At 38.6% G+C, this 15,136-nt stretch overlaps 4 protein-coding genes across 4 annotated transcripts in view; 2 read left to right on the forward strand and 2 right to left on the reverse strand.

The window, feature by feature from the left end:
- Positions 1–115: 115 nt before the first annotated feature.
- RpL7A (ribosomal protein L7A) lies at positions 116–1,663 on the forward strand. Its single transcript, XM_090154867.1, has 6 exons — positions 116–261; positions 461–578; positions 757–906; positions 966–1,186; positions 1,249–1,379; positions 1,444–1,663. Exons 1-6 carry the CDS (start codon positions 247–249, stop codon positions 1,616–1,618), a joined length of 810 nt encoding a protein of 269 aa, XP_090010993.1. The 5' UTR covers positions 116–246; the 3' UTR covers positions 1,619–1,663.
- Positions 1,664–6,260: 4,597 nt separating this feature from the next.
- On the reverse strand, positions 6,261–8,542 carry LOC149935415 (delta-aminolevulinic acid dehydratase-like). Its single transcript, XM_090153575.1, has 8 exons — positions 8,056–8,542; positions 7,613–7,976; positions 7,402–7,549; positions 7,100–7,337; positions 6,800–7,032; positions 6,658–6,744; positions 6,464–6,593; positions 6,261–6,400 (listed from the first exon to the last, which is right to left on the reverse strand). The coding sequence occupies exons 1-8, from the start codon at positions 8,312–8,314 to the stop codon at positions 6,261–6,263; spliced, it is 1,599 nt and encodes a 532-aa protein (XP_090009701.1). The 5' UTR covers positions 8,315–8,542.
- A 23-nt stretch (positions 8,543–8,565) lies between these two features.
- phr6-4 ((6-4)-photolyase) overlaps positions 8,566–15,136 on the forward strand; it is a 34,874-nt gene continuing 28,303 nt past the window's right edge. The window contains exon 1 of the mRNA XM_090152997.1: positions 8,566–8,711. The gene's annotated coding sequence lies outside the window, so the exon portion shown is untranslated. The remainder of the gene's footprint in view (positions 8,712–15,136) is intronic.
- On the reverse strand, positions 10,601–15,134 carry LOC149935417 (protein Wnt-7a-like). The gene is made up of 2 exons (XM_090154317.1): positions 15,070–15,134; positions 10,601–11,153 (listed from the first exon to the last, which is right to left on the reverse strand). Exons 1-2 carry the CDS (start codon positions 15,094–15,096, stop codon positions 10,608–10,610), a joined length of 573 nt encoding a protein of 190 aa, XP_090010443.1. The 5' UTR covers positions 15,097–15,134; the 3' UTR covers positions 10,601–10,607.

Consider the following 15,136-nt stretch of genomic DNA (forward strand, 5'->3'; position numbering starts at 1 on the left):
ATTAATAATCAGTTGTTCCTTGTACAACATATTTATTAGGTGGCAAACTTGTTTATTAGTTAACATTTTTGTCACTACGTGATTCTGTAGGAGGATTTTGGGGGAGCGGCGTAGCTTTCCCCTTCTTCCTCAGAATTCGCCGAAACGTCGGCCATTTCACAGATTCTGCCGTTTTTCGCCACGTGTGCTTGCAGAAGAAAGGGAGGAAGTTTCTTGTAGTCGCGAAATCTTTATTAAACTTACAACATGGTTCAAAGAAAGGTAAATAAATTATTATTGTATTAAGTTACGATCCAAATGAAGAGAAAGCTGTATTTTATTATAAAAAATTTATTTATTCTTGATTATAAAACAAAATTTTTGTAGTTAGGACTAACCCTAACCCTAACCCTAACCCTAACCATAATCACCACGTTGCTAGCCATTATATACTATTTCCTTATTTCATTTTGATGCCTAGATTAAAGGAAAGAAGGGCAAGAAGAAGGTAGCCGCAGCCCCGTTAACTGCCAAGAAAGCAGAACAAAAGAAAGTTATTAATCCTCTTTTTGAGAAAAGACCCAGGAATTTTGGCATTGGTGAGTAGCTAGAATGCCTGTGGCAAATGACCTATGATGCACTACCATTTATTGGTATGTTGCTAGGTCCTAGTTGCTTAGCAACTAAATTGTGGTAAGACACATCTTCCTTTCACAAGCCATACGTCTTAATAATATGATATACGGGACTATAGTTACGTTTGCCTTGATGTATTAGGTCAGGATATCCAGCCTAAACGAGATTTAAGCCGTTTTGTACGTTGGCCAAAATACATTCGCCTGCAACGTCAAAGGGCTGTTCTCCAACAACGCTTGAAAGTACCACCCCCTATAAATCAGTTTACTCAAGCTCTTGATAGGCAAAATGGTAATTATTGATTTAAAATTATTATTTTACTGTAGATTTTAATCTAAATTTTTATTTAGCTACCCAACTATTCCGTTTGTTGGACAAATATAGACCTGAATCTATCAAGGCGAAAAAACTACGCCTTAGGCAAAGGGCTGAAGAGAAAGCCAAGGGCAAAGACGATGTACCAACTAAACGCCCTTTAGCTGTAAGACAAGGAACCAATACTGTCACAAATTTAATTGAGCAAAAAAAGGCTCAGTTGGTTATAATTGCAAATGATGTGGATCCTCTTGAGGTAAATAGTTTTATTTGACCAATTCAAATCGTAATCACATCTAATTATAAAAAATCTTGCAGCTGGTGTTATTCATGCCATCGTTGTGCCGAAAAATGGGAGTCCCATATTGCATTGTTAAGAACAAGTCCCGTTTGGGTCGTGTTGTGAGGAGGAAAACTTGTTCCTGCTTGGCTATTACCAACGTCAACCCGTAAGTTAATTTTTGCTTTTATATTAATAATGATTGGTTTTTCAATGTTTTTATTTCTTTTTAGTGAGGATAAGACCTCTCTGAGCAAACTGGTTGAGTCCATCAAGACCAACTTCAATGAACGTTACGATGAAATCCGTCGTCACTGGGGTGGTGGAAATGTCGGCTCCAAATCTCAAGCCAGGCTTTCCAAGGCTGAAAAGGCCAAAGCCAAGGAACTTTCCCAGAAAGTTGGATAAACTAATGTATTGATGGAAAAATTAAAATAAAACCAGCAATTTCAATGAATCATTTTTATTTAGGCACATCATATACTTGTTGTTTAAAGCTTGCTTTTGCATGTCATTAATGCAAGGTCTATAGTACTTTACACGTTTTAAGTTAATGTATAAGTTTCGAGGTTATATTTCTGTTTAACATGGTTCGTGGGTGATAAAGAAATCAAAAACTTGGTACTTTTATTAAACAAGAATTTGTTTTGACAAATTAATTAAATTATAATAATAATATACAGTATTAATATAAACTTCAATTTAAATTAATCAAATTTAATTGGATACTTGTAATTTAGTTTGCTATGAATTGGCATTCCCTGGATAACTTTTTTTAAGAATAGGTCCCTCCTATATATTTGTTTTGATTGTGCTATAATATTGTATTTTTCGCAAGGAATCTATTGCCGTTAAAATTATTTGTCGGAAATGTATACTTAAGGAGATATAGTTAATTCAAAATTATATATAATTGGTCACGTGCGCATGCGCCCGTCGGCCTTAAATCGACGGAGATAAAACATTTATTCCCTAGCGCCTTCCCAACCGACCTGCTAGCTCAGTCGGAAGAGCGCTGGATTGCCAGTTCTAAAATTATTTATATTTAACTAATCAATTTTTCCCCTTATATTACCCGATTGCTTGGAAATTTGCGTTGATTTAGGCGAAATTAAAGGGAATATAACCTGCAAAGCAATCTTTATGGAAGACCCCTTCAATTTTTCAAATTTCGCTGTACAGTGGCGCCAAACATTTTTAAAGCGAAAGGCAAGAGCGGTCAGAGCTGCAAGCGTTGGTGTTCCACACCAAATACCTGAGGTTATATTCCCTTTAATGATGCAATCACGAAAAAATTTCTTATAAATGTTTTGTTAACGCGGGTTTTATTTTAAGAGGTTTAGAGCGAAATTGTTAGTGTTTTGGTTGGGTTAATATCGGGTTGGACAATTCTTTATGCGTAAGGCTTGGTACTGTCCTCTAGGTTGCCTTATAGAAGGCCCATCGTGATAGCAAGAATGGGGTTGGGGTGGCGAAGCAAGTGCGCGGCGCCGCCATGTGCCAATATGGGGAACACTTGAATACTCGGAGCAATGCTCAAAAACACAGGGAACAAAGGCTTAACTTTGAATTTCCATAACTCCACGAATAATTGTTTCCGACAAAAACATTTTGCACCATTGAATCCCTAGCATCATAACCTTTTTTCTTAAATAAAAATTGGGCCCAGGGACCTATAATTAAAAAATCCCAAACTGACTCAAGCCGCAATGTATACTTCTCTCCTAAGATGTACACTATATACTTCTGGCCATAACTTATTTCCTATTTTTGGAAGATGGGGAAAACTGATACAATAACGACTATATAAGAAATAACGATAGAAAATGTTGTAAGAATAATACTTTTTTGAAGATTAAAGCAGTTGCAACCAGTTAGATTTAACTTGAACGCGTTAGTAATGACTAAAAAGCCTACAGCCTGGTTGTAAACTGGCTCGTTTACCACAGTGGCTTTGGCTGCCAAAGTCCCCAATTGAGTCAACCCGTCTTCCATGTCCTCACTTATACCGGACGCGGTAATGGAGACAGTCATGAAAATGATGACGTTTGTAAATAGGTTGAGAACAGCCGCTGTGATCGTGTACTCGCCAGGGTCAAGGACGCTCATGACGATAATTGGGATGAAATAAACGAATCGGTTGACCACGTCTCCGTACCACAGAAAGACGATTCGATTGAATAAGGTATCCGCGTCCTTGCACAAGATTAGTAGCTCGCTGTAATTCTTTACCAGCTTGCCGACATCCCTCGTGGTAACTTGGTTTTGGCTGGCCAAGTAGCTAGTTGAAGAACATAACACGCGCACTTTTAGGCGCATTAGGTAGCAAACGAAACCGAAATAAGTGACCACCAGACTTCCCATCAGATCCACCATTACGAATACCGACCAGTCCACGACGCAAATGGTTAAAACGGTGCGGTCGTCCATAGTTTTGTTAAGGCCATAGAAGAAATTGAATACGTAGCCGTCTAAGTCTTTAGAGTCGGATATAACACCTAAAACAAAAGGAAAATTGGTTTATAATTACTATTTCCGTTTTAATTACTTGTATAGTAACCTGATATCATTAGGGATACCATAGAACTTCCCAAAAAAATAACTGCAATTCTGCTTTTTCGTTTGATCATTCGGGTCTCCTTAGTGTTGAAATTGCGAATTACTCGTGAAATATGATCGGTTAGTTTGGTAAATTGATTTTGTTGAAAAGTGAAAATGGTCACGTTGACCGCGATTACCAGAATTCTTAAAATGACGCTTATGTGACCCGATAAAACGCGGGCTGAGGATTGAAGTTTCCCATAAACTATTGATATAGAAGCGTAATGAACCAAATAAAGGTACATAATGAACAGGCTGATGAAGTTGCGGAAGCAGCAAAGTCGTCTGCAATTAGTAGGTACTTTGTCGTGATAATTGCGTCTTCGGTCAGCAATACCCATAATCCTCATAATAGCCAGTAAGGGACTTAGCACATTCTGGGACCTTCTTACGGTACCCCCGATCCGAACCCACTCGTCCATCTTAGGACTAGGTGGCTTCCGTTTTACCAATTTACCACTGATGAAAAGAGAGTTTAACTCTTGTAAAGATCTGTAAATGGTTTTCTCTCGTAATTTGTTCATTTGGATTTAAATAAATATCTTTCAACCGCGTCTTTTTGGAGGTATATCTCCCGTTAAACCCTGTCCGAAAAGTGACAAGTGTTGACGCGTTTCTCAAGTTTCGTACTCATAATAAACCTTGTCTCTCTGAGGTCTTGCTAATCAACATTGCGAACACGATTCCCCTTTCTTTATGGTTTTCTATTACACGGTATTTCCCAGTATTTCCCAGAAGTATTGTTACTTTGTTCCCCACCCACCAATTTGTATGGTTTCAACTTTCAATGCCGCTTATCGCTCTGACCCACTTTTTGGCCTAATTTGTGTTTACCATAAAAAGAAACTATTAACACATTTTCGAGCGGACACGATATTTTCCTATCTTCCACCTTTTATTATTTATAATTGGTCAAGAAGCGAAAAGGTGCGAAGTAATGGTGGGATCTTTCGCGAAAGAAAAATACAAAGCAGGTATCGTATTTATAATGGGAAATGAATAGGCGCTGTTGGTGGTAATAAAATACGCGATATTTGAGGTTTTGGAAAGTAGGGCACAATTGCACAGTTTTCTTTCTTTCCAAACCAAAGATTCTTTGTTAATAGATTTCCTTAGAAACGTACCGTACCATTATTAGTGATTGGGTAAATATTCCAAAAATTAAATTAGTAAAGAGTAATTTATACCAGGAGTATATATAATATATTCCTCTTAGAGAATGAACAATTATTCATCTTCCTTAACTACTATTATGCTATTCGTTGGAAACATGCACCTTCACATGTCCCCCCCCCCGTTTTTTCCACCAAAATAGCTATTGAATAAAAAAATAGGACTTGGAAATTCGATATTATAGTGAGTTTCTGGAACTATTTCGTCGGAAAAATGGGTTTGGTAAATAAATAAATACACCAACGGTGTGTAATTTTTACATTATACATCTTTAGGGTAGTAAGAAACGAGGTAAATTTTAAGCCGGATTGATGCCTGGTGTGTACTTCCGCGCCCATTGAAGATTGCCTACAATATGCGAGGGTAGATGTTTCGTTTTTACGTTCTATATGGATTCATATGCATATCAATTCGGGGGCCATCGGATTGTTAAAGCTAGGAGCAACAGCTCCTAGGTTAAAGGGAGTTTGAATGAAAACGAAAAACCATCGGCTAACACAAGCTACGACTAGCACCTTCTGTTAAAGCTGGTAGCAGAAACGTGAAATTCGTTGATGCACCATAAATCGGGAAGTTCATACTCCCTTTAAAATCCCATTCGGAAGAAAAATTGTTACAGGGTTAAATCATGGACTAATTAATTAGTCCATGGTTAAAACTCTTACATAAAAAATATAATTATTACATTTTACACAGGTAGATGGGGCGGGGGAAATTTGCAACCGAAACGAGTCTAGGCGGCGCGAGGCGGCGTTACGGCGCTAGCTTCTCTGAGGTAGCGCCTATCTTCTAGCGTCTGCTACAGACAAATTAATAAGTCATAAGAACGTTTTTTCTTAAATACACTTATTAAAATATCAGCCAACAATGCAAAAATTATATTAAAATGCAAGTATCAATATTTATAAAGTCAAATTTACGAATAATGATGAGGAAAAAGTAATAGCTTCTGCTTTAGCCACTACCTATCTAGGTTTCAATGGCAAACCAAAGGGGGCGTAGCGATAGTTTTCGGTCGTGAATAAACGTAGCGATTTGGAGGGAAATTCAGCCTCAATATAATGACCTAGATGGATACTTCTCTCTTTAAAGCCATTGTAAAGATTTCTGGTCCTATTAATAAATCGAATATTTACATAAACAACAGTTTAGGTATAATATTTAACAAATTCTTTAACTTTTTTAACTTAATTATATAAAAAATAAAAACTTTTAGTAAGTTTCATTAAATAACTAAAATGCAAAGGCATTTTTTTTAAAATTTCAGCTTAATTTTTTATTGTTCAACAAAAACTATTTGATTACAATTTGCTTGCTCAGTTGACCTTTGACCAACAACAACAAAAACTTGTTGTACAGAGTTAGCTAACCAATCTAATAGAAGAGGAGTAAAATAGGTAACAATGATATCAGCTCCTGTAGAAGAAGAAAAACAAGTTAGTTTAAAGAATTTTTAGAAATTAATATTTGAACTTATACCCGCTCTTCTCATAGCTGTTAAAGATTCCAAAACAGCTGTTTTCAAATCAAACGCTCCAGCCCTGGAAGCATAATGCAGCATGCTGTATTCTCCCGAGACTTGGAATGCGAATAAGGGATATTGAGGGAACTGATACAAAAAAAAGTATTAAAAACTGCTTTTTTAATGCGAATTAAAAACGGAAAGACTGAACTTGTTCTTTGGTCTGTTTCAAAACATCTAGATAAGGCATAGCTGGTTTAATCATGAGCATATCGGCTCCTTCTTTAATATCACGTTCCTAATAAATGACAATTAATTAATTTAGGGCAATTTTTTAATTTAGAAAATCTTACAATAGCTCTCATAGCGAGCCCTTTGCTTCCTGGAGGGAGTTGATAGGATAGTCTGTCACCGGATAACTGCTCGATTTTAGCCGCTTCTTTGAAAGGACCGTAAAAGCAAGAGGCAAATTTGCAGGCGTAGCTTAAGACAGCCACTCTAGATCCGTATCCTGCATTATAGAGGGCTTGTTTTATAACTCCTACTCTGCCATCCATCATATCGGATGGTGCTACTATATGGCAACCTAGTGTTAAAAATGTTTTTAATATATTATTGATTACGTAAATAATATTAGATTGAAAATTGATTACCAGCTCTCCCATATGCAATGGCAATTTGTGCTAAACGTTGTATGCTGGCTTGGTTGTTAATTAAAACTGTAGACTCAGGGGTTTCTCCAACGATTGGTATGCCGCAATGACCATGGTTAGTGTAGGAACAAATGCACAAATCACAAGCTACAAGAATGTCGGGAAACAAAAGACGCAGCTTCTTTATTGCTAAAATTACAGGGTTGTCCTTGTGATCAGCTGCACTTCCTTCATTATCCTTTCGCAAAAAAAAAGAATTTAATGAACTATAAATTAATAATTTTCCGCTTTATCTTAATTACTTTGGGTAAAGTATCGATCACTCCAAATAGTAAGACAGAGGACAAGCCTTTTTGAACCAAAGGGCTCAAATATTCCACCATTTTATTTACTCCAAATCTGTTAATGCCAGGGATAGAGGGAACACCTTCAAAAGCTTCTGGGTCTTCGCTGTAGAAAACACAAATGCTGTATAATAAGGATTAATATTGCATTAAATTTAATGTCTCTTACACTACAAAAATGGGAAACATTAGATGTGACTGGGAGAGATTAGTGTTTCCAGATTGCCAGGTTCTTAGTAACGGATGAGAATATCCACTATGAAGATTATGAGAGACGATTGAGGAATCTCCAGTCCCATTGTTGCTGTAATAGTATTGTGGGGCATAAGGAATTTCAGGTACATTTTCAGTGTACATGAAAGGGCCATTAGAATCTTCATTTGTGACAGCCGCGCTGGGTCTAAGTTTTGCATTCTTCAGGTGTTTTCTCGTTCTGGCGTGATCTTCCAGGCATTTCTTGTGAGATGTAATGACACATTTACAGCATTTACAATAAGCCGAGAAATCATCATTTAAAACCGGTGCTAGCCAACCTTAGGAATACACGAACATACTATTGGGGATATTGCACTTTTACTAGTAAACATTCGGGCATGCAAATATAGTAGTAACCTTTCAAAGCTGGTAAAGACTCCCAAGCTTTCCTATACTTTTGTTTTACTGGGGGCCTTGACGGAGTTTTTCTAGTTGAAGAAGAAGGGTCGTCGAGTTTGGAAATGATTTCTTCTTCCAATTGTAAAATAGCTTTATCCACATTTTCTTCGTTTTCAGTAATATCGCTCGTAATTACCGCGACTGTAGTACAATTGTCCTCTATGGTTTGGTCAATTTCGGTGATTTCCTCCTCGGAATGGGAAGATTGTTGGGACATTTTGATCAGGATCCTCCTTGTTTTTGATTTTCAAAGTACTTTTCCTTCCTCCGCAGCCGCTACCGTTTACACCGAAGCTCCTAGCTGGACCTTCTACATTCGCCCTCCACCAAGCGGGAAAGGCTACGTCGACGTCATCGCTTTTTCTCTTTCTGGGCGTCTCCCCCCAGAATTTCCCTCGATTTCCCGGTGCTGTTTCGACGAAAAGAGGGGAAAAGGATAACAATGTCTGACGCCGAAGCGACTGCCTATTCCGGTTTTAGTTTGCTTCTAAATTCCAAACGAAGTTTTTGGTACCAGACGTCCGCACTACGAGTGAAATTTTGAAACTGTCATTTACATATCAAAGTAATCGGCTAATTTTATCGGTGCGGTTTGACGTTCACAGTTATATTAGGTAAGCTCGATACCAATTATTTTATTAACATTCTGAATGTACGTAACTTAAGCTGGAATGGGTTATTTTTATATATTTCACCAAACTTTGTAAAATAGTTGCTAAAGGGTGGCAGCAGCGAGCCCATTTTTTGATTTTTGTCCCACTACGTGCCAAGCCTTGCCTCTTTGTTATTTTATTTTAGAAGAAAGGTTTAATATTAAAAAAAATAATGCTATATTTTATACGGTGGCTCGACATTTCTGTTTTACTGGATTACGTATTTCAGACTGTCATAAAGAACGTGGTAAAATAGTTGTGTTTATGTCGGACAAATTTTGATTTGAGAGATGTCGTAGGCTCCGCGACTTTTGAAAGGTTTAAGCTAGGTAGGTATAGATTCTTTTACGCGCGTATTTCATGGGAGTCGCCATTACCGTGCTACACGCGAGAGAACGAGTTTTGGGGGAAAGAACTTTCCACGGTAAAGCTACGTGCAGTACGTCTATGGCAGCTGCCTGTGGAGCAAATCGTGGGAGGGTCCTTGATGGGGGGAAAGACGCGCGTAAAAGAGTGTATATCTTATCGGGAATTTATATGCACACTCTTGGAGTGTCGAAGGCTCTATTACCACAATCTTCTCCAAATGCACCAGGGGAAGCGTCGAATGTAAGACTTAACAGGTATTTTAAAATTAATTTCCCGATCGACGTCACTAAGAAGCCGCCGCCGCAGAAGAAAATAGAAGATGTTCACTTGGAAAGTAAACTTACCAGAAAATGGATTTAAGAAACTTCGTTTCGTTCCCTCTTTAATGCTCTTGGCGAAACTTAAAAAAGCAAATTAGTTAAGTGAGCGTCTTTTCCAGCGAATAATTAAACCAAATCAGCACCCAGTTTCGGGTACCACCATGGATGACGGATACACCTGAAAATCAATACAGCCATAAGGATAGGCAACTCTGAATGCAAATTGGCAGAATATAATTTTCGGCCGCTCTTGGGCGTATAGTACTTAAATTAAATCGATGATATCGTTTCGTGTTTGAATCAGAATCTCTTTATGTTCTAGACCCGGGTTCAGCACTGAACTAATTAAACCTAAAGTAAAATTTTTTAAACTTACTATAATGTTTAAAATGTGCTGAAAAGTTTTAATTTCAGGTAACTAATTTGAAAACAAATGTTACGAAAGAAAAGGTTTCAGTCCCACACTACACTATATCATTGTTTTTCGAATTTATTGCGTAGTACCGTGCGCAGGCTACAGGTGGTGCTGACCATACATCTAGAAATTTATATCTGCCGATTTCTATTTAGCGTTGCCTATCCTTATGATATGACTTGTGTTTCAACTAGGAGCAACGAACACAGTACCCCACACAAGGAGAACGCAACCCGTCAAAAGTTGTGCATTTTATTGTGTACATTTTTCATTAGTTAGACGTTTTAGCGCCTGCTGCCGTCGGAAGGGGAAAATTCGGAAATTGCCTTTCCCCTTTCCGTAAAAAGTTCGGCGTAAAGGTTCGTCCAATGAAATTTGTACACAACACTGTGTTAGCGTGTTTAAACGCTAGCTGCGTTCTCCTTGTGTTTGCTGCTCCTAGGTTTCAAGCACATTCATGGTTCCTTAAATACCTAAAAGTCCTTAATTTTTCTTCAAGGTAATCTACCCTAAAATTGAGATGCGGTCTCTAATGTACCCTATTTTTTATGGTAATTTATAAAATATGTAAATAGTTTATATCCTAGATTGCCAATCAATACAATATTTTTAAAGAAATATTTATTAGGTAATTGTTAAAATATAAATAATCTTATAAACATGGAAAAATATGGCCTAATATCAAAATATCGTTGGGAATATTTGGCAAATATAGTTAGCTTATCTCTTATTATCTTACTACCATCATCAATATCACTTGCAAGTATATTCGTGAACCATTTTAGTGCACTGATTACAATGTACGGAACAACACCAGTGAAATTTGCAGTTACACTGCCACGTCTTCTTGATTAGATGCGTGTCGTAGCCGCGTCCGCAACACAGGAAGTGGCAACTATCTTCGTCGTCTCGCGACTGACTTTTCCGGCAGCCGCGACCTTGGGTGCCGAGCGTGCCCTTGACCTTGTCCGCTTGGCAATAGTCCGGCGACTTTTCGGAGTAGACGATGTCGCTGGGCCTTGGCGGCCTCGGTTTCCCCTGGCGAGGGCCTCCCGCCACCACGAAGCGTTTCAGGGGGATTCGTTGGGGACGCGCTTGCGTCGTCGAGGTCGGCGCGTACGACGAAAAGGTCATTTTGTATTTGGGGTTGACGATCACCATTTTGGCTTTTCGGTATCGGTCTATTAAGTGGTCTCCGATTGAGCCGAAGGACGGTAGCATTCTCCAGCAAGTACGAAGCGAACAGGAACCCGAAACACCGTGGCATTTACATTGAAAGCGAACGTTGTGCAGCACGGCCTGCGTGAGGAAAGAATTGCGTTATTAGTCTGTTTTTATAATTGTACCCCTAAAACCGGAAGATTATGATATATCTAACTAGAGTATTGATCTACGCCATTAGAATGAAACGGTTACCTTCACAGGCTCGCTGCGCTGTTTAATGGGCGCTTATTTTTCTTTAAACCGCGGATGTGTACACCGCATTACGGCGTGTATTACTCCGCTTACCAAAAGAGACATAATTACCAAAAGTGTGTCAATCCTATTTTCTAATGAATGTTACTAGCGAAATACAAGTTGGGAGGGGAGAAGCATGGATTAAATAACCTTACAGGGATAGTTCTCTGGGGTACAATATTTGCTCCAGACGTACCCTGGTGGTCAGAATTGTCAACGACCGGAAGTCGCGATTTTACCGATACACGGGGGAAAAATTGCAAAGGGGGTGCAATCGTGATTGATGAAATTATTATTTTTGTAGGCCAAGGCCTATCTATTGAAAACTTGTTTACAGTTTGAAAGCCTATAAACAATTTAACGAAAAATTAGGTGATATACATAAATGGCTAAAAAACAATATGAAAAAGGTCGCTTACAGTACTTATTATTTCTCACATTTAACCAGGAAGCTCCAGAGCCACTGAGGTACTGACCACGATTGAATATTTCAATTTCAAATGTAATAAAACCAACCGTTGGAAAAATATTAAATTCGCCAAAAGCCGCCGGCAGATGGCGACGTATCAAAAAATCTTGTTCCGGATTTGTATCGGTAAAGGGGGTAAAATTGAGTGGGCGGCAAAAATATCTGGCAGCCTCGTTTGAAACAAACATCTTCAACTCGTAGTATAGTAAAATGTATTAGAGAGAACTATCCCTGTAAGGTTATTTAATCCATGGGAGAAGGGAAAGTATGCCTTGGGGAGGGAAGGAAGTTAAAACCAAAAAATAAACGCCTCGTAGTGAGGAACGGAGGAACTAAGTAGCACTGGGCAAAGTTAGGGTATTTTTTGATTTGTCGTCGTTCTGTGGAGACGCTATCGCCATCTACCTACGATATAATACCATAGACTAAAAAAGATCGAGAAAGGCGACAATAAATAGTCTTTTATATGGTTGATCTCGAGTCGAGCATTCATTAAACCTTTAGCATACGAAAGTACCGGGATTGTCACACTTTTGGTAATTATGTCACTTTTGGCTTACCAATGTAAAATTTAAAAATTACTCTTTATTCGAATTACTGACAGCTCCCTAAGGCAACAAACACAGCACCCCACACAAGGAGAACGCAACTCGTCAAAAGTCGTGCATTTTCTTGCGTACATTTTTCATTGGTTAGACGCTTTAGCGCCTGCTGCCTTCGGAAAGGGAAAATTCGGAAATTGTCTTCCCCCTTTTCGTAAAACGTTCAGCGTAAGGGCTCGTCCAATTAAATTTGTACACAACACTGCGTTAGCGTGTTTAAAGGCTAGCTGCGTTCTCCTGGTGTTTGGTGCTCTTAACCTTAGACCAAGAAACACAGGGACGTCTCGCTAATAGCATACAAAACGCTTTATTTTTTGGCGGGTCTTTGTTGCGTGCTTGCGGCTGCGGTAGGGAGAGGGGGGGGGGGGGGGGTTTACGTGATACCGATTGTCAATAGGCGCCATCCATGAGAGATAAAAATAACGTTTTTTAAAGAACTTGAAAAAAATAATCAGCTAAGAGTTACATATTTTTAAATTATTTTATATTTTTTTAATATTTTAGGGACACAAATATTAAAAAAACATACCAGAAATTTCGTTTTTTGGAGCCAGGCTGTTGCAGGCCACGTGCTGACAGATTGTAGGGCTGTACACGTGACTCAAATTGAAAATAAAAATTGACTCACCTTCGCTACTAGCGACCCCGCGCGAGATAAATAGGAAATAGGCAGTTGCAACGAACCTTCGGGCGCGAAATATCTACCGTGCGACGTCCCTGTGTTTCTTGGTCTAAGCTCTTAACTGACGGTGACAGCCCGCCGATTAGAAGCCGGACGCCTTAGCCTCGAACACGAAGGTACATAATTAAAGCGAATAACTTGATAATTAAAGCGTATAACTTGAGTTTAATTACATGCATGGTAAATGAGAAAAGCTAAATGTTGCGCTATTTTCCAAACAATTCGGTTGTCACATTTACTCTACTTACACTATTCGTGACCGAAAACTATCGCTACGCCCCCTTTGGTTTGCCATTGAAACCTAGATAGATAGCGGCTAAAGCAGACGCCATTACTTTTTCCTCATCATTATTCGTAAATTTGACTTGCATTTTAATATAATTTTTGCATTGTTTGCTTATATTTTGATAAGTTTATTTAATAAAAAAGTTCTTATGACTTTTTAATTTATCTGTAGCAGACGCTAGATCATAGGCACTACGTCGGAGAAGCTAGCGCCGTTACGCCACCTAGACTCGCGAATAAACTATTGGTACCTTAATTTACAAGCTCGACGTGAAGAAGGCACAACGGCTCAAAATGTAACGGTTTTATAAACGCCTTGCGATGCAAAATGTAAAAAATATATACTTCATATAGATATTTACTTATAAATTATATTTTCTCGATATAATAGTTTTAGAAAATCATGTACTTAAGAATATGGCGCAATAGCATTAGCCTTTGGTCCGTTTTTTAATGACAAAACATAAATATAGATGGCGATCTTCTGTATGAAATAAGTTTTCCTAACAAATTATACCTAAGCGAGATTTCGAATCTCGGCAGTCTTTCATTCTTAGGTACCTGAACTCATTCTTATCGCGTTTTCCATTTGACTGCTCTCGAGCGCTCTGATCAACATTTTATGTTCCATTTGCATGCTCGGTTTTGCTCCGATTAAGTTTCGCGTGTTCCATTTCCCCTCTCGGTGCTCAAAACCGATCTGCTGATTTCGACAGGTCAACGGATCGATATCGAGATCGGAGCAAATTTTGCGTGTTCCTTTTAGATTTTTTGGCAAAATGGCAGACCAAGACATGAAAAATCAAATTACTAGAAGACGCAAAACCACAAAGCGCGGGACTATGTTCATGGGATGTTCCATATGCGGTTTTACTCTTAGTCGATTGGGGCGAGATCTATGACGTCAGAGAGAGATAGATTCGGAGCGAATCTCGAGCAATTAAATGGAAAACGCTCAGTGGCGACCTCAAGGTTGGCAAAAAAACCGGCTTTTTTTATAAATTGAAAAATCCAGTATGGTTAAATCCGGCTGTAACCGGTGGTTTAAACCGGTTAAAACTATTAATAAAAAATGATCAAATTGCTTATATCAAGCCCTCATTGCTCAACTTTCCCGATTTAAAAATTACGTTTTTGCGCGTGACAGTACCTTTACATTGTGAGGTATAGCAAACTTATTTACCCGCTTTTATACCCTAACATGGCAGCGTATTTTCACGCGCAAAATTAATATTAAGATACCCTAATTGCTTATATGTTAGCTCTCATTACTTGCGACAAAAAGTGAAGGTTAAGTTTTGTCAATGTTTCTAATTAATTTCTCAATTTTTTTTATAAAAAAAAAGTGGTTTTAACCATGGATTTTATTTGGTGGTTAAATCCGGCTTAAACCAGGGTGGTTTAATCCAGTCTGGCTGGCTCTTGCCAACCCTGAGTGGCGTAGCTGGGGAGGCGGCCCGCCCCGGGTGCCACCCGCTTTGGGGGGTGACACCCGACCGTGCAAGAAATAAAAACTTACACAAACTAGAGACTAGTAAGTAGCACACCATGATATCCGCCCCGGGTGTCACCCCGTGCTATGATATCCGACCCGGGTGTCACCGATGCTAGCTACACCACTGAAAACGCTATTAGTTTTAAGCGAATAAAATGATCAGAATAGAGCGATGACTTATTTCGTAAGAGAGATATCATATATTTTAGTGGAAACTAAATGACCTTTCTGCCCGCTTTGTTATTATGCATATTGACGAGGGAATATTGATCCTTGGTGAACAGCCTGGTC

This window comes from Leiobunum rupestre, chromosome 7 (assembly GCF_980474605.1).
Source record: "Leiobunum rupestre chromosome 7, qqLeiRupe1.1.hap1, whole genome shotgun sequence".
NCBI lineage: Eukaryota > Metazoa > Arthropoda > Arachnida > Opiliones > Sclerosomatidae > Leiobunum > Leiobunum rupestre.